At 42.8% G+C, this 19,687-nt stretch overlaps 1 protein-coding gene across 1 annotated transcript in view; it reads right to left on the bottom strand.

Annotated features, from left to right (window-relative positions):
- Window positions 1-4,027: 4,027 nt before the first annotated feature.
- Nf1 (neurofibromin 1) overlaps window positions 4,028-19,687 on the bottom strand; it is a 244,887-nt gene continuing 229,227 nt past the window's right edge. The window contains 6 exon segments of the mRNA XM_059271304.1: window positions 4,028-5,479; window positions 13,821-14,037; window positions 15,322-15,368; window positions 15,709-15,851; window positions 18,621-18,721; window positions 19,063-19,190. Of these exon segments, the coding sequence (XP_059127287.1) occupies window positions 5,337-5,479; window positions 13,821-14,037; window positions 15,322-15,368; window positions 15,709-15,851; window positions 18,621-18,721; window positions 19,063-19,190 (779 nt within the window). The 3' untranslated portion in view covers window positions 4,028-5,336.

Raw genomic sequence — 19,687 nt, 5'->3', positions numbered from 1 at the left:
TTCAAACTCAGGTCCTCAAGCTTGAAGAGAGCAAGCACTCTGATCCACTGTCATCTCTCGGGAGCAAAAACTTCACTTACAGAGCTGGGTGTGGTGATGCACACCTTTAATCCCAGGAAGCAGAGGCAGGTGGATCTCTGTGAGTTTGAGGCCAGCCTGGTCTACACAGTGAGTTCCAGTTAGTCGGGGTGACAGTGATACCATTAAAAAAAAAAAGTACTTCTAATCCTCATAATCACACGTTACATGTTCAACAGCTGCTTGTGGCTAGCAGACACTATTGCCCAGGGCACACGTGGTTCAGTCCCATTTCTGCAGGGTGGATAGGGCAGTGCAGCCCCAGTCTTTGCTATGACTCATCAGTTACCTTGGGGGGCCTCAAGAAAAGTGGCTAAGCAGAGCCCCCTGCTGGCCATTGACGGATACACAGCAAGGTAGAAAATGGACTTTGAAGTGGACAAAATTGTGTGTGCAAGCACATAGGAAGCATAGTATAAAGTGGACCTGTTATTATAACAATGTTTTGTTTTGACTTTTTTCAGTGCTAGGGATTGAATCCAGGAGCTTGTACATTTTCTATCGAGTGCTCTGCCATTGAGCACATTCCCGCCGACTATCAGTTTTTAAAAAATTCTTTAGTGTATATTCATTGTATAAGCTTTGTTTCATTATGACAATTCTGTCCAAGTGTACCATGCATTCTGATCACATTCACCAAGCATTACCATTTCCTGTCTTGCTCTATCAGTTCTAAATATTTTCAAATCTGTCTTATTATTTCTAGAGTTTGCCTGTACATATCCTCTTAGTGCCTTTCCCTCGGCTTTCTTCCTTATTCCTAAGGTTTTAGGGGTCTGGGGCTAAGGGATATTTTAGGGGTAGGGAGTCAGGCTCTGTTTGTAATATAAAACATGATAGAGAGTGAGGGCCCAATCTTTTCATTTTTCTGTAATCCACAGCAGTCCTCCTGCCTCAGCCTTTTTTTTTTTTTTTTGAAGATTTTATTTATTATGTATACAGTGTTCTGTGTGTATGCTTGCACACCAGAAGAGGGCACCAGATCTCATTATAGATGGCCCGTGCTGGGAATTGAACTCAGGACCTCTGGAAGAATAGCCGGTGCTCTTAACCTCGGAGCCATCTCTTCAGCCCTGTCTCAGCCTCTTGAGCATTGGGGATTACACGTGAGTGCCACCAGGCTTGGCTATGATGCCTCTTGCCACCCAGCTCAGTGATCAGTGTATCTGTTCGGGTCCTTTTCCTGCTGGGTGGCATACTCACAGCGGGTGAGCATGGACATACTGGGCAGTGTAGCAACAGGATACAAACAAGGCAACCTTGTGCCTTTCTCGAAGCATAAAGGCTGTCCCACTATGCCTTCCTTTTGCTTTTTGTGGGTGAGATGACATATTTCTTTTCCCATGTGTGTGGTTGCTTATGAAAGTTGATGAAGCAGTTTGGAAATTACTGTTAGTGAAACTTCTGTGTGCACTAGAGTTTGGCTTTTTCACAGACACTGAAGATTTACTACTGTCTCTAAACATGCAGCCTACCATGGAGCTATGCCCTGGCCCCAGGATTAGAGTTTTTCAATAGATCTTCTACATAGGTCACCTCTATTTTGTATGGTATTTTGCACTGGGGATATGCTATTGTGAATAAGGGCTTCTTCACTGGTTTTCTGTCTGTGTAGCTCTCCTGCAACACAGAACCTTGTGTTACTTCCAGTTGACAACAGAGAACCCTGGCATTGATGACAGGTCCTCCTCGGGAAGTAAGCCTACCTATCCCAGAGTGACAGTCCCCTGTGTGTGACAGCCCCCCATTTGTCCCACCCAAACGATTTTCCCTTAGGGTGAGGCAATCCACACCACACCTGGAAGGGCGGAAATGGCCCACTGTTTCAGAAGATCAGGGAGGAAGTGAGAAAACTGTCCGATGCATGTGGAGATAGTAAAAACTCCTCACAGTTTAGAGCAGATTGAATTTACATTTTACTTAAAAAAAGGGGGTGGGGTGGGAGGACATACACAGAGGGGAGGAGGTGGGGACAGCGATCTGAAACAGATTTCTATGATTTCCCCACAGTGATGGAGTCTGTGTGTCGGGCAGAATTTCTCCTGCTGGTTACAACATCAACAAGGCTGGAGGCAGGGAACTGCCTGAAAGGGAAGGGAAGTTACCATATACAAGGTCAGTTCACAACACAGCATTTCTTTAAATGATGTAACGCAGTCGCAGGAAGAAGTTAGCAATACGAACACGAGAATAATCAAATTTTTGTTTGTTATCCATGTACAGCAACTAACTGCTTTACAAAAAAGCAAAATAATACAATATTATCATCACATGTATTTACAATGTAGTAAATAGACTTTTCTGTCAAATTTTACACAAACTATTTACAGGTGAATACACTGCATTAAAAAAAATGGGGTGGCTGACACTAAGTGGATTTTTGAATAAGTCCATTGCATAATATTGAATAAGACATGCCTCAGTATGCTTGGGGGTAAATGTAGGAAAAACAAAGAATGAACAAACACCCCCCAAGCCCGGAAAGAAAACTCCAATTTCCCACAGGAAACTTGCAACCCTAACTGGAGGGCAGGGCTGCTGCCCCGCGCCCCTCAGGACGTTCATCCCGGGGTGGGGTGCAGGCTGACTCTACTGTGGTGTCCGAGCTCCCCAGCTCAGTGATGCCCAGGCAAGAGTGCTATGTCCCCACAGTGGAGGGCAGGGAAGCCCAGGCCAGGAGCCCACAGACGGGTGATCCCAATACAAATACGCCAGAGTCCCTGTTTTCTTCTTCAAGTCAGGAAAACACAAACTGAGGACAAATCACACAACTCACACCGATGATGTAAGATGGCCATTACTTGGAACTTCGGTGCTCTCCTCTTGGGGGAGGGGACAGCTGGTGACATTTAAGTTCCTTAGCTTCAGCTGCTAGGGAAGTCAGACTTCCCTCAAAAGTTGGAAGTTCTGCCAGGGGATGGTGGCGCTCGCCTTTAATCCCAGCACTGGGAGGCAGAGGCAGGCGGATCTCTGTGAGTTCAAGGCCAGCCTGGTCTACAGAATTCTGGGACAGCCAGGGCTACACAGAGAAACCCTGTCTCAAAAATAGAAAAAAAGAAAAAAAGTTGGAAGTTCTGTACATCAGCTAAAACTAAAACTCTTCAGGAGTTTCCTGGATGTACTGATCAAAAGCATTTCTGAATTTGGAGGTGGCTCCATTTTGATCTTTGCAAGGGGAGCTCAAATGCGGGACGTTTAAGAACCATGCATGGTAGGTACTGTGGGAAGCTCCTTACACAAAGAGCGCTACACTGACAAGTTTCCTGTGTTGGAGAGGCAGGGAGCAGCAAGACCGTCTTCTGATGCACCAGTCTCCTTAGAGGAAAAGTGAGCAACCAAGTTGTGGGAAAAGCCTCACCCTGCCTATGGCTGGCTGCAGAACAGGAGCTGTGGTGGTGTGCCCCTAGAGCTTGCTGGGGAGAAGACAGGCCCTGACAGCCTGGCTCCTCTGCTCCACAGATTTCTGATGGAGCCTTTACAACAGCTGGAAACAAACGCTCAGTTCGCTGCCTCTGTCTTCAATGTTTTCCAATGCGTCTATGTTAAAATCACTACTGACACTAAGGGGTTTTCCTTTTATTTTGGCAAATGGTTCTTACTTATCCCAGGACTGTAAACACATTAAAAAAATTAAATTCTTGTTATTTCTGAATATCAAAAGCAATTTTATTTACATTAACATATTACATTGTTACTGTATGGATAAGTGTGAAATGTGTTATATTATTAAAGTCAGAACACTTAAATGTACCATTATTTATTGACTTAGCTGTGGAGTTTAATTTACTGAAATCCACTAGTGAGCTAGCACTACAGGGACACCCCACCCCACCCCCACCCCCACCCGGGTTTCTTTTTGTTCCCCCCAAAGCCATCATATCTTAATATATGAAGGGAACCTGGGAGTAGAGGGATAATACCCTTTACAAATAAATATCGTTCAATCCACATCCTACCGTGCTCACTAGAGTCACTTGCTCTGCATACTGCAGGTACCATGAAGAAGCTGGATGTGTATCACCTGGAAGGGCCTATGGCACACCAATCTGTGCCATGCTGCAGAGCAGCAATGCTAGAGGCCCTTATCGGCACACCATGCAGGCTGACCAGACTTCACAGTGATTAATGCAATCCTATCAGATAGAATCCAAATGTTTTGCTAGAGATTCCTGATTTTATTTGGAGGAGAGAAGGAAGATTAAAAGATTTAAAAAATACATCTTATCAAAGAAATTTATGATAATATACAGCATATTCTGTTTCTTGGAAAATTATTTAACAAAATAAGAATATCAGCTACCCTAAGTCACGTACCATTGCATTTTGCTTTGGAGCTAATGGAAAGAGCTATGAAAACCAGCTTCTGGAAGCAGGTCTCCACACTCTGTCTGCTAATTACCCTGCTCAGAGTCGCTCAGGAGAGAGGAGAAAGCAAGTGCAAAAACAAGTGTCCTTACTATACTTAGTATAGTCTCGACTTAAAAAAAAAAAAAAAAAGAAAGAACACCTTCATATGTAAAGATTAAAAGATAATCAACAGGAAAAAAAATTACCTAGTTTGGATGACCAAGTATGAATAAGGCCTCAGAACCGATAGCTTTAATTCAGCATGTTAAGATGTATGTGGTCATGCTTACTTTCCTGTAATTATTGCTAATACTCAAATGTTAGTATTTCTTAAGAATCCATTACAAAATCCTAGTTTATCCCCTCCCCTAAGTACCTGGCTTGTGGCTTTATGGTGTAAATTCAATGAGGCTTGACCTCTGTGGTTCCTCCAACTTCATAAGGTAAAAAAAAGTCCACAGCTAGATTATTAAATACACTGGGGTTAAAAGATTCTTTCTCCCCAAACTTGGAAAGTGTGTAACTAAGACAACCACTTCACTCTGTGAGACAAGGGAACAAGAAGGCCAACCTCCGTGCATGGCCCACAGCTGGCGGCAGCAGCACTGGAGGACTCATCCGCTCCCACAATCCACGCTCTCCGCTCGCTTCCTGACCGTCTGCTTTCTTCGCAGCCGTCAGAACAAGTGCTCACACCAGACACATGCCAAAGTAGAGGGAAAAACACTAAAGAAAAGCAGCATTAAATTTAGGCATTGCTTCCAAGAGTTGATCGTCTGGCAACATGGCAGACCGGATGGGTTCATAAGACACGAAGTGCAGCAGTGCAGTGTGGGACGGGGCCAGGTTAGGGAGGGTCACTAGTGAGAAGCCCATGTTAGGCTGGTTTGAAAAGGGAAAGAAAGAAAGCTTCACACGATCTTCTTAATGCTATTACGTTTGAAACTGCCAGCGCTTCTTTGCTTCTGCACTTGGCTTGCGGATCCATGGCGAGTTCGTCCACTGTTACAGTGGCCAGTGGTGGGGGAGAGTTCAACGTTCTCCTTGTCGATTCCTAGAGAGAAAGAGCAGCTGATTACTCCTTCTCTCCTGCTGCTAGCTCTAGGACCAAATCTCATTGTGTGAGATACAACCCGGGAATGGTTCCAGCACATTCCATTTTAATAGTAAACTGCGAGGAGATTTATAAAAGCCTTGTCGCGTACAGAATCTGCTAATCATTGCAGTAAAACAGCATTAAGAGAAAAAGAGAAGTTGCCAGAACAGATGAAGGGAGGCCACCAGGGAAGCCTAGAGAGAACTCTCTTCCAGTCATACCAGAAGTGTCCAGCAGAGGGCAGCTTCTAGCTACCTATCTGTAAAATTCACAAAGCCTCCATCTTTCTACATAGCTGTCATTTCAGAAAAAGGCAGCTGCTTCTCCTTTTATCGGCCTCAATGCCTGTTCTGGAGGAATGAAAGCATTTCCTGAAGAGGTCATCTACCACGTGGGCTATTCTCTGAAACCTTTGCCTCTTTCCAATCATTGCAGGTCACCACACTATTCTCAATTTTAATCGAGCAGATGACATTTCTCTCTCTCAGGGTCTTATAATGAATTTTCTAAGCAACTTAAGTGATATTTTCACAAGATAATCAGAACAAAAGGGGAGATTATAAAAAAGATCTCATCATATTGGTAAAGGTTACAACTGAGACAAGAAAGTACCCTGAGAAGGGGAGGGCAGTGGTGTGGGCGGTTAGCATGATCCTTCACAAGCCTTGATATGGACCTTGACCATTTATTGAATGATTTATTGATAACTTATTGACTGATTTACTGATTGACTGACTGATTGAGACAGGGTCTCTTTATGTAGCCCTGACTGTCCCAGAACTTGGTATGTAGACTAGGCTGTCCTAGAACTATGGAGGTCTGCCTACCTTTGCCTTCAGAGTACTGGAGTCAAAGGCTTGCGCCACTACGCCTGGTCCTGAATCTTGATTTTGAGTGGGTTTGCTTCTAAAACGTTTATTACACTGTAAACTTAAAATCTGTGTACTTTTTTGCCCATTATCCTTCAATAAAATTTGCTTCCCAAATAGACATTATACTCATTTCCAGCCTAACTACTGATGGGAAGCACTCCGGCAGCTGGTGTAAATGTTCACAGATATAGAAGGGGGACAAGCAAGAATCAGACAATCCACAGACAGAAAGGAAGGGTAAAACAAGTGGGGGTGGGTAGACAGGGAAACATCTGTCCACATGTTATATACCCTGACAGCTTACTTCTTCCACGTGTAACTTTAACTTTCTTTTTGTATATACTGTTGGAATTTAAAAAGAATCATTACATTTGGGAATGGAAACATTTCCATTCTGGGGCAAGAAAGTATTATTTCAAGACAAGAGTTATCTATCATGTTACAGGAAATGGAACAGATCCATGCAGCAGTTTGTAGACTCATGAAGAGAACCGAAGCTGGGGATGACTGTTCTAGAACCCGTATCTTGCATTTGAACTCGACCCCCCCATTCAATACTGTTCCGCTCCCGTCTTCTGTCCTCTCCCCTCGGTTCCCTTCCTGGTGAATGGTCCCACCTCCCACCAGAGCCACCCTCTCTCCTCCGGAGTCGCCAGCTCTGCCTACAACACCTGTATCAGCGTCTCAGCTCTCTAGCTAAAGTGAAAACACCCAGAAAGGGACCAGTTATCATTCATTTTTGTTTTCTTATAAAATCTAGCCAATCACTTTCACTGTTGGCTAAATGTTTCCTTCCCCTTCAAAATGTGATTGCTAGAGCCCTCTAGGACACCGCATGCCTTAGAACGAGCCATGTTTCCTCACAGCCTTCCTTCTTGTGAAATGACCACAGGCTTTCAGTGTGCCTGACATTAGTGTACCCATTCCCTGATATCTGCACGTGAGGGAGCTGCGTGTTCAAGTCCAGCATTTCCTCAACAGGAATATGCTACATCTTATTTCCTAATGAGGAAGTCGGAAGGCAAAATAGTGTGATGGGATTCCTAAGTCTAACCAAACAAACATATTTTACCGTAAAGATCAAGGAGAAAGCTGCATAAATATTTTGGAGAGCACTGTATATATTTAAGAATAAATAAAAGGTAGTTTTAAATAAGAACAAATTTTGAGAGATTTCTGTTTTAAAAAGCAGTAAAATGAGTTCTCTTTACACCAACATAGGGAACTGGGAAAGCAGAGCTAGGACAGCAGAAGGAACTGATGCTTCCGTCCTTCTTCTTCTGAAATTGTGGCAGCATTCTTTATACCTCTAGGATGCACTCTAGAAACACTTCCATGTGCTGCTGGAGGACTGCAGCCTGCTCACATGGAGAGAAGCCCTGTGCTGGCACAGGCCTTACTTCAGACTAGAGAGAAAGGCGTGGCCTGGCACTCCTCCACTGGGCCTCTCTGAAGCTCTGTATCTGTGCTCTCATGTTCCTAAGACAGCAGCTCGCCCTTCCTCCTTCCTTCCATGGGTGCAAAAGCACAGATCCATGAGGAAGAAACCACAAGTCACCACAAAGCTTAAGGAAACACAGCTTAAGCTTCTGTGCTGGGATCTGCTGCGCTGAACTCCCGCCAGCAGGCTGTACTCAGCAGGCAGCCCGCTACAAGTGTGGGGACAGGAGACTGAAGGACACCGGACACTGTCGCTCGGTGTTAACAGTACTGTGCCGGGCTGGCTCCAGATGAAAATGGACACTAACAGGCATTTGGGCCAACACTGTGAACTGAATGAGTTGGGAGAAGAACTGCCAGATTATATTCTAGGTGCTTGCCTGCCTCCCTACTATAGCCTGAGTTCCTTGAATGCAGGTATCAGAACTTACTTATTTTGACACTACTGATCTATAGCTCCTGCGTGGCAAATAACAAATAAATACTAAAACACTTAAAGGAAATACATTGAGTAATCTGTCCGAAGATGAAGGCCAACCCAAACGTCATCACTTGTGCAGGAGTCTACTCTGGTTCCTGCCTGCCTCCCTCAGTTTCCTACATACAGTGGGGCAAACCTGCCAGAAACTCCTTTCTCTACACAAGTGGGCAACCACACTGAAGAACAAAGCTGAAGTCTTGTGGTGCTGAGGATGAACCCAGGGCTTCCTGCATGCTGCACAGTACAGGCCACCAAACCACAGTCTCAGCCCTAAAGTCCCAGTCCTAATGGATCAGAACTCCTGCGCCTCTATAGTAAGAATGAACCATTCGGATGAACTTTTTGGATGCTGAAAACGGAACCCAAAGATTCTGCTTGCACTCAACTCTAAACTACCTGCCATCCCTCGGCTTCTGCTCTCAGTGGGAGGGTTAAGGACAACACAGGGCCTGTTTTACAAGGCTGTAAGGAAAACTGGGTAATAATCTACAGAAAAAGCATGGTCTTTCTGAATGCACAGATAAAATTATTCCTGTGTTTTTTAAATAAATTAAGATGTTTCTAATACCTGGAATGAAAGAGATTAGGTAACTAGCAAATGAAGTTTTAGGACAAATGTACAGGACTCAAATTTAATGCTGGAATTTGTAAAATTACTAAAGCTAATGTAAGGAACACAAAACATCTTAAAGAAAAGCTAAGTATGATAGTTATAGTTGGTGTTTATGTTACAGTGACTATATTTATGGAGATATACCAAGTATATATTTAGAAATAGTTGTATTTTGAGCTGGATATACAAACTTAGAACTAACTATAGGAACTTTCCGAATGTATGGGCTTTCCCTCACACTGGCATCTCTTCTTTATCTGAGGTCTCTCTCCGGGGAGCAGTACAAAGACTACATAGGAGAAGCAGGCCATTTCAAAGTCAGGCAGTGATGTGCCACAGTTCTTCCTAGTTCTTGCAGTTAGTTAATGATATTCATCTTTAAAACATGAGTGACAGAATGTACAGTCTTATGATGGGATGGCTTTACTGGGGGGGGGGGAGACAATTATTTTCTAAGCTAAAACAATTCTTCCTCAAAGCCCACAGCCTGCGTCTACATTGATATCCTCAGTTTCTGTTAACCTGCTGTGCTAACCCAAGGCCAGGACAGCATCTCAGGGCAGGCAGAAGTGGCAACTGAACTAAAACAGGCCCCACTGGCCATACAGTTCCGTGAGCCCCGGGACCTGATCACGCAAGAGCTTTCCGAGTTCCCGTGCTGCCTAAGCCACACTGAGCTTCCAGGACTGGGTCTGGGGAGTCTCATGCCGGGGGCCCAGCTGGAGTGTGGAGGAAGCAATGCTTTGTACAAAGCTGGGGAGACAAGGGCCTTGATGAGGAATGGCTGCTTGAAAACACCTGGCTTAGAGCACCCAGAGGAGCACCAGGGGGATGAGGAAAGGATGAAAAGAATGATGTCCAGAGAGTCGGAAGCAGGGAGAGAGCTGTTAGACACTGGACACTTACGGCCATCCCTGGTTTTCAGAAGGAAGCTGGCTTTATTTATGGAACTAACCATTATTTTCCTAAGAACAACATGTAGGTAAGTAGAAGTTACTGACTCCCTCCAGCAAGTGTTCCTAGCACAGCATGAGAAGTATTATAAAGCATCAAAACAGTCACGTCAACACACTGTGCCATCCTCGATACTCTGAAAGCCCTCGGAAGCAGGCCACTCTGCTGCTGTGAGTGTATGTAGGATGAACACATGGAGCTTGCTTCTTTTCTTCTGAGATAGAATATAACTCAGATTGCCTGGAACTCGCTGAGAATGACTCTGTGTGTGTGTGTGTGTGTGTGTGTGTGTGTGTGTGTGTGTGTGTGTGTAGTCATGCATGCCCCACAGCTTAAGTGTGGCTGTCAGAAGACAACTCTTGGGGTTGGTTCACATTGGGAATTAAAAGGCATGCAAGTACTTCTATCCACTGAGCCTTGTTTGTTTGTTTGTTTTTCAAGACATGGTTTCTCTGTGTAGCCCAGGCTGGCCTGAAACTCACAGAACTCTGCCTGCCTCTGCCTCCCAGCTGCTGGGATTAAAGGCATGTACCACCACTGCCCAGCTTCCACTGAGCCTTTTTATTGGCTCCAATTCTGGATATTTTCTACAGAGCAATCCAGTATTAATCACATGTTTAAGGAAAAAAAACGACTATGTCTTAGAATCTGTTAAACACCACAAACTGGAAAGAAATAACTTTCACTTAAATACTGACACCCACAGGCAAAAACTCTCAAGTCCTTGTAATCAGACATCTCGTTTTTAAATGTATGGAAATAAGGGTTGGAGATCTGGCTGTGCTCTCAGAGGACCTGGGTTCAATTTCCAGCACCCACACGGCAGCTCACAACCCTTTATAACTTCAGGTCCGGAGGATCGCATGCCTTCTTTTGGTCTCCTCAGGAAATGCACACACATGATGCATATACATACATAAGGTAAAATATTCATATACACTTTAAAAAATTGTAAAAGAAAACTCTTTAAATGTGTGAGAGTATGGAACACACACTTACAAAATGAGTGTTTACAGCTGGGTGTGGTGGCACACACCTGTAGTCCTAATACTTCAGAGGCCGAAGCAAGAGGACGGCCAAGAGATTAAGGCAGGGAAAAGGGTGTTCAAATGTTTCCTGAATAACGTAAAAATTGATGACACTATACTAGAATACACATCGATTTGAATGCTTTGGAAATGGATGTATTCAACTACTTCTCAGGAAGTATTAAGCACACATAGTTCTGTTTATTTATTTATTTTTTAAAGCTAGGGTCTCACTCTGTAGCCCATGTTGGACTCAAATTCAAAGTGATTCTCTTGCCTGGGATTCCAGATATGAGCCACCATACCCTTCTTTTTATGGTGAGGATTAAACCTAGGACCTTATACCACTGAGCTCCATTCCCAACCTTTATCTTCCTACTGTACTCATATCTAAAGAGAATGTAGGCGGAGGACTTGGAATGAAATAGTTATGAAGATTCAACATACAGCCAGGCACACATCTTTAATCCCAGTACTCAGAAGGCAGAGGCAGGTGCAACTCTTTGAGTTGAAGCTAGCCTAGTCTACATAGTGAGTTCCAGGCCAGCCAGGGCTACATACTGAGTGAGACCATGCTCAACCTCCCTCCTCCCACCCCTGAAAAAAAGATTCAACATGACTTTCATACAAGCTTCTTTTGGGCTAAAGTAAGGGAGTCTGTGAGACTGCACCACAAGTCACACATTAGGAGCATGGACCGAAACTATGGCAGCGTCTCAAAGCCCAGCATGCACAACAACCACCCATCCTCATCAGGAGGCTGACCGGCTCCATACTTGGGGTTTCACGTAGGCATGGAAGATTCAAGTACCTACTCTCAACTGATGCTGATGCTGGGGTGGGTCACACTTGTCTCAGAGAACAAGTGATGGGGCAAACACACTGGTTATGGGGGAACTGGGCAGACTACGGAGAGAGAAAAGGATCACCTGATCGGTAAGTAAATTCAGAAAGCAAGTTTAAGAACTGAATATGGCTGGGGGTGTGGAGTGGTGGCCCACGCCTTTAATCCCAGTACTTGGGGAGGCAGAGGCAGGCAGAACTCTTATGAGTTCAAGGCCAGCCTGGACTACAGAGTTGAGTTTCAGGGCAGCCAGAGCTACATAGAGAAACCCTGTCTCAAAAAACAAAACAAGAATTGAATATAATTTTTTACAAAATATTTATAATATGGGTTGGGTATTATACCTTGCCTGATTCTTTAGAATCTTCAAAACGACCATGTACATGGCAATGTTTATGCAACACTGTGACAACTATTTACAGAGATTCTATTTATAGATCATGAACATCACAGAATAGTTATGGTTTGACTTGTATAATGAAAATGCATGCTAACAGCTAACATTTACACAAACTATGTATACTACTTCAAAGAATTTCCTTACACTGAGATGTATCACACATGACCTTTTCAGATAATGGAAGTTGGGTAACTTAAGTAAGGAATCCTTTTTAAACATTTTAACTCACTTAGAAGAAAATCTTTTCAATAGAGCACATGATCCACACATCAGCTTTTCACTGTTACCCACTGTCTTCACAACTCACACAACAGTGTTGATGTTCTGTAGTGAGCACTATCTTAGGGTCAAGCAGAGCTGTATGAAGCCATTCCTTCAGACAGTAATTGAGCTTGGAGTTGGGCAGATGCCATTCCGGCCACCTTTTTTCTTTCAGTACCTCAGGGGCTCTTAGCTGTAACTACTCAGTGTATTGACTTCTAAATTTTATTATCTATGATTGCATACACCTTCAATCCTGGCACTGGGAGGCAAAGCAGGTGGATCTCTGTGACTTTAGGTCAGCCTGGTCTACATAAGAGTTCTAGGCCAGCTGGGGCTATAAAGTGAGACCTTGTCTCAAAATAAAAATAAAAATAAAGTTTCACTGGTCTGCTTTTCCCATTTGATCAATCCAACAGTGACTACAGTAGGATTATAATGGTGAGTTTTAAGATTTCTGTTTCCAGGGGGATGGCTCAGAGGTTAAGAGCACTGACTGCTCTTCCAGAGGTCCTGAGTTCAATTCCCAGCAACCACATGATGGCTCACAACCATATGTAATGAGATCTGGTGCCCTCTTCTGGCCTGTAGTCATACATGCTGTATACATAATAAATAAATAAATCTTAAAAAAAAAAAAAAAAGATTTCTTTTCCTCTGTGTGTACGCATGTGCACAGGTGTAGTATTGTTTCTCAAGTCTACCCTTCTGTGAAACAGAGTCACTGCCTTGGAAAGAACCAAGTAGGCTAGGCTAGCTGGTTAGTCAGCCCCAGGTATTCTCCTGCCTCTACCTCCTGGGTGCTGGGATTACAAGCATGTTCCACCACAAGTGGCTTTTTAAATTGTGGGGTCTATGGATTAAACTCAGGTCATTGGGCTCTCAAGGGAAGCATACTACCAACCTAGTTATCTCTGCAGCTCCAAGATGTTATTTTTTTTTGTAAGGACTTTTTTTTTTTTTGGGTCTGGTCATCCTAATCCCAGATCTTCCAGCTAGCCTATGGTTTATGGTTAGCTGACATTTCTACCAGCAATAAAGAGGGGTGATGACTAGACTTTCTATGTGTGTGTTTTATAGTATGCTGCATCAGAGACATAGAAGTACTTAGGGTAACGTTAGTCTATCTGGTAAAAGAACTACTGCTCTGTTCATTTAAAGGTAATGTAGCTCAGTTTGTGCTTTTGGTCCAAACCTATGTGGATACTAAACATCACTACACATTTCCCTCTCTTTTATACAACTTGCTGGAAAGCAGACAGCTCTGATGAGTAACAACATTCAGTTACATAGTAAAGAAATGTAAAGTGAACCTCAAGAGAAAAAGGAGCAAAATCTGCTATAATCTGACCACAAGGGAGTTCCTTTCCATTGCTCAAAGTCACATAAAGATCACATTTACTGACCTGGGGAATGCTGGGAAGTTGCAAGTGAGGTCATGGAATTAGAGAGGTTAAGGTTGGCAGTGATACTAAGCTGGCTCTGCAGTGCAGGAGGGTAAGGAGATGTGGGTGTCAGGAGGGACTCCTCACTGGCTTCTTCATCAATTCCAGGCAAGTACGTGTCAATCAAGGCATCAAGAAACTTAACAATAAGCTCAGCATAGTCTGGGATTTGTGTTTGCTGTAATGGAAAATAGGACATTATTTTAGCTCCATTTTAAAAAAATTCCCTCTGAAGCCAAAAAAGGTTAACTGATATCTGTGACTTAATTTTGCTTTCTTCCTTTGTTTGTATTCTAGGTCATTAAGAGGGGGGACTGGAGTAGTATTTAGCGACAACTATGGAACTTACAGCTTGAAATCTTATTTAGCTTTCCCTAAAAGCTTCCAGATCCACCTGCAGTTTCTGAAAGCCATGCCCAGACAGAGGGTTTGAATAAACAGACAATGTAGTCCTCAGCAATGATGTCTAGCCAGTTTCCCAAAGTAGAGAAAATAGGCAGAGCATCATCATGCCAGCTGCTACTCAGATCCCCCCAGCAAGACATGGAAGGGCTCAGCGGGTAACAACCATCCACCTGTTAAAAACTTCTGCATGACACACTTCTGTGACTTCAGGCCCATCTTTTTAATAACAACCTGTGCATGTCAACAGATATTACAAAATAAACTCAATCTAACTCTTGAAAGTGGAACAAGGTATAGATAGCTCCTCTTGATTTAACACTATGGTATATAGGACACTGTGTGTGTGTGTGGGGGGGGGGAGTTGGGGATAGGGCAGAAGCCCCGCTTTCAAGGAATTTCAATTATTTTAAAAGAGACCACCTACAAAAAAATTAAATACGAATTCATGCAATACATCAACAAATGTTAGTCAAAGAAAATGAACAGCAAAAACCAAACTCAATATAATAGTTGGATGTAAAAATGTGTCCCTGAGGTAGATTTTAACAGGTATCATATTCTTTGCTAGTCGTAAGACAGGTATGTGAGTTACTGACACATATAGAAGTCTATAGCAGTGGTTTTCAACAATCCTAATGCTGCGACCTTTGAATACAGCTCCTCATCTTGTGGGGATCCCCTCAACCATAAAATTATTTCATTGCTACTTTATAACTGTAATTTTGCTCCTGCTATGAATTGTAATGTAAATATCTGATGTCACCCCAAAGCAGTCACAACCCACAGGTTGAGAACCATTAGTCTATAGTCAGACAAGTTTTATAAAGGCTTATCACACCCTTCTGAGAAGTCAAGCCTAACTTCAGTATTTTAAAATAAAAATTAATTTATATCAACATATTTAAGGTATTGCCTCTTTTGGAAAAATCTTTCTAAAACAATGTGTTATTTTGAGATGGTACTTTGGTTTGAGGACAGTGTGTGTTCTCAAACAGGCTCACAAATATAGCTAGAGACTCTGGCTTATCAAAAATTAGAGAAAAATATTTTTTCTTACCTTTGAAAAGGGTCCTGCAAACCGCCATAAGCCATTGAAACCAAAACCTGTAAAACATCAAATGCTACTCTTACAACAAGCAAGGCAGCTTTAAATAGTAATGGAAATTAGGCTGTACAGCCAACAGAATGAATCTATGTATATGTTTAAGACATTTTACAATGAGTGTCAAAAATGACTGAAATCTCCTTAAAATAGGCTTAGCATTTTAATAACGTGGTCAAGCAGTTATCTTACTGAACATATAACTAAGAGTCAGAAAATGGCATGAAGGGAGAGAAGTATGAAGGACGAGCCTGTCCCTTATAGAGAATGCTAGTCAGTGCTTCCACAACAGGGCCACAGTTGCAGGCTCATCAAGCATCCTCTCCTGGTATACTTAATTACTTTGCAGGTAAGATGTTTGGTACTGTGGAGGGGATTCCTCATGGTACACCACACTCTGCACAATTCCATGGATTGGATTTAACAAATTTGGATCTTGGCACAATGACAAGAGGGTATTGATCTTAGAGTCCAACAAATTGTGCCTAAAAAAAAAAAGTAAACAGAGGAACATTAAATAAAAAGATTTACTGGAAAGCATAATATATATTCCTTAGAACAACGTGGCAAAACTGAAGACAAGTGCTTTTAAGTTTCTGGTGCTTTTCTCCAGTGTCTAGTGAAGGAGTGTGTGTGAGAGCCCGTGTACCGCCTTCATCTGAGGTCCTCAGGGAAGACACAGTGAAAGCAAACAACTGCCCGCTATCACACAGCCATGTCAAACTACACAAAGAGAGTGTTTTCAAGACAGGCATGGTTCTGTTCGCTCGGCAGCACACTCTACACCCTCTATATCCTCTGCTGTCTGTTTCTATGCACTTAAGGGTTAAAATCAAATTTAATATTAACTAGTGCCAAATCAGACTGAATTGTGCTAAAAAAAAAAAAGCACAACTGGTTGGGAAGGGGTAGAATGTAGAATCTTACAAAGAAACCATTTCCAAATCAGCTGTAATCTATTATAAAAAAACAGAACAAGACGGGCAGTGGTGGCGCACGCCTTTAATCCCAGCACTCAGGAGGCAGAGCCAGGAGGATCTCTGTGAGTTCGAGGCCAGCCTGGGCTACCAAGTGAGTTACAGGAAAGGCACAAAGCTACACAGAGAAACCCTGTCTCGAAAAACCAAAAAAAACAAAACAAAACAAAAAAAAACCCAGAACAAAACACCTAGATATGTGAAATTCAGAAACTTTGAAATGAGATTAAACAACAAATGTTGGATGCTCAATAAGCTACACTGATGTGCTCAGGTTATAAACTAAAGTGTGCCTATAGTATCTTTAGTTGTTGGACATAAATTGTTTCAAAATGTCCAAACCCAGGGTCATTCTACTTCCCCTTTCATAGGCATGGGATTCTTCCAAGATTTTTATCCCAGCTATGAAACCATTGTAATGTGCAAACCATAAAAATACTCTTTAGGAAACTGCTCTAGTCCACACCTAACCCATGACCAACTTCTCTAATTCTTACCTCCTAAATGCAATTTCAATTCTACCTCTCCTTATATCCCAGATACTGGCTTATTGGATAGTCTCCTTATTAAAATCTTTCTGAATCTACTGTTTCTTCCAACTCATTCTGGACAAAATAGCCAGAGTATATTTCCATAGCAACTTATTACCAATTAAAGATCTCCCAACAGCTTTGCACTGTACAAAGGGATATAACTCAGTATTTAACAATGACATACACAAAGGCTTTAGCTAGGTCCATGCCCTATGTCCATCCTTCACCTTGAACTCCCTACTGTTCTGCATTCCACACAAAGGCCTTCTCAAAGCTTTGTTCATTTGCCAACAACGTTCTGTCATAGCTGTCAGCTGACATATCCAGGAAGAATTGTTTCCATCAGAATGCCTGTCTCTGGAACATTTTCCTGATTGCTAACCGATGTAGAGGGCCCAGCCCACTGTGGATTGTGCCAGCTCTGGGCATGTGGGCCTGGGATGTATAAGAAAGGTAACTGAGCAAGCCAGCAGACAGCATTCTTCCATAGTTTCTCTATTAGTTCCTGCCCTGGAACTAATTGCTTCCCTCAATGATTAGATTCTAACTCATAAGGTAAAATAAAACCTTTCTTCACCAAGTTGCTGTTCTTTTCTTTTTTCAAAATTTGTTTTATGTGTATGAGTGTTTTGCCTACATGTATGTCTATGTACCACATGAGAGCCTGGTGTCCACAGAGGCCAGAGAGGGTATCAAATTCCCTGGAACTGGAGTTACAGACAGTTGTGAGACACCATATGGGTGCTGGGAGTCAAACCAGCATCCTTTGGAAGAGCGGCCATGCTTTTAACTGCTGAGCCATCTCTCCAGTCCCTTCCCCCAAGCTGTTCTGGTCAGTGTTTTATCCCAGCAACAGAAATCACACTAGAGCAAACCCTTGGAAGTTAGTGTGGGGAGTGGAGCCAAGCCCTAGATAAGAGGTCCTTCTGTTTTCACTCCGCTGGGACTAAAGAAAACGAAGGGCCGGCAAGACGACTCAACAGATGAGGTGAGAACTGTCAAGTGTGAGGGCCTGAGTCTGACCCCCAGGACCCATATGATGGAGGAAGAGTGCCTATCCCCGCAAAGTTGTCCTTTGACCTCCACATCTGTGCCATAGTAGATACGTATGTGTGCACTAAAATAAATAAAATAGTTAAGAGAAAATGATTTGGACACCCCCCCCCCAAAGAAAACTAAGCAGGCTGGTTTAAATATAGCAATCTATCAGCTTGCTCTTGAGGAACTGTACAGTACTCATTAAGATATCTGACTAAAGTAAATCAGTAAGATTAGGGGAAAAAAACCATAGCTTTAGCCACTATTAAAGTACTGATTTTAAAAAAGATTTATTTTTCTTTTCAATCGTGTATGCATGTGTGTTTGTCTGTGTGTGGGTATGTGAATGCGTGTTCAGTGTCCTCTGAGGCCAGAAGAGGGTGCTGGGAATAGAACTCAGGTCCTCTGCAAAACCAGTACACACTCCTAACTACTGAGCTATCTCTTCAGCCCCACAATAGTGGTTTTTGTTTTGGGTGCTGGGATCAACCCTGGCCCTTGTGTATGCTAAGCATGTGTTCTTCTATGGAGCTGTAGTCCCAAACCCTAAACCACTAATCATCTCTTTCCTGTTAAAAAACACTGGCTCCATTCCCTACTCTGCAGGTAGCAGACATCACTGAGAAATACACTTCCCACACCTTTACAGAGCACCTGCCACAAAGACAGACACAGAGGCTAGCTACAAACAACAGGAGATACTTACACAACAGGAAACACTTTGGGAAACACAACACTGGCCTCTGCTAGGTATTCATAAAGAATTCGTTGATCAAATTCATCTGTAGTATATTTTACCAGCGTAGCCTGCCAAGACGCAAAAAAAGTCAACATGTTGTGACTGAATCTTTCTATGTTGGTGAAGTGAAAACATCTTCCTTTCATATTTGTAATACTTAAGGGCCTGTTAAGAGCAGACTGGAATAAGAATTGAGGGGGAAACCCCTCAAAAAGGGAAAGTCCTGCCAGGAGTAGTGGCACACTTAGGAGGCAGAGGCAGACGGATCTCTGTGAGTTCAAGGACAGTCTAGTCTGCACAATGAGTTCCAGGACAGTTAGGGCTATAGAGTGAGACTCTGCCTTGAAAATAAATAAGTAAATCAACAAACAGACAGACAGACAGACAATCAAGAGTGGGAGTTCCTTACCAGAACAGTAAGAAGCAGTGCTTGGATCTTTGGGTCAGTAAGTACTTCTTCATCCAAAAGAACATTTGATTCAGACACTGAGACTTTCCGTAAATGTGGGTGCTGCTGTGAGGAAATCCTTTGGGTTTCTGCAGTAGGATATAGATTAATGTAAGTAGTCATATTAATAGAGTATCTATGGTTACTTTACTCAACATATTTTAATGTTACATCTTAAATTCAACAGTTCTTTAAATAAGACATCTTAATTATCAAAATAACTATTAGTACTATGCACTACCATAACAATCAGCTAGTGATTGGCAGTGCTGTACTATCATATATATAAAACTTTTTTTCAGGCATGGTCCCACTGTGTAGCCCTGGCTGGCCTGGAAGTGTCTATGGAGACCAGTCCTCAAACTCATGGAGATCCGCCTGCCTCTCCTCCAAGTGTAGCCCAGGCAGACCTCAAATTTGTTTTTTGTTTTTGTTTTGTTTTGTTTTCTGAGACAGGGTTTCTCTATGTAGCCCTGACTGTCCTGGAACTCACTATGTAGATCAGGCTGGTCTCGAACCTGGAGATCCACCTGCCTCTGCCTCCTGAGTATTGGGATTAAAGATGTGCGCCATCACCACCTGAATC

The sequence above is a fragment of the Peromyscus eremicus genome, chromosome 8a, assembly GCF_949786415.1.
Source record: "Peromyscus eremicus chromosome 8a, PerEre_H2_v1, whole genome shotgun sequence".
Taxonomy (NCBI): domain Eukaryota; kingdom Metazoa; phylum Chordata; class Mammalia; order Rodentia; family Cricetidae; genus Peromyscus; species Peromyscus eremicus.
Note: the sequence above shows the minus strand (reverse complement) of the source record. Positions and strands in the feature narration are given on the sequence as shown.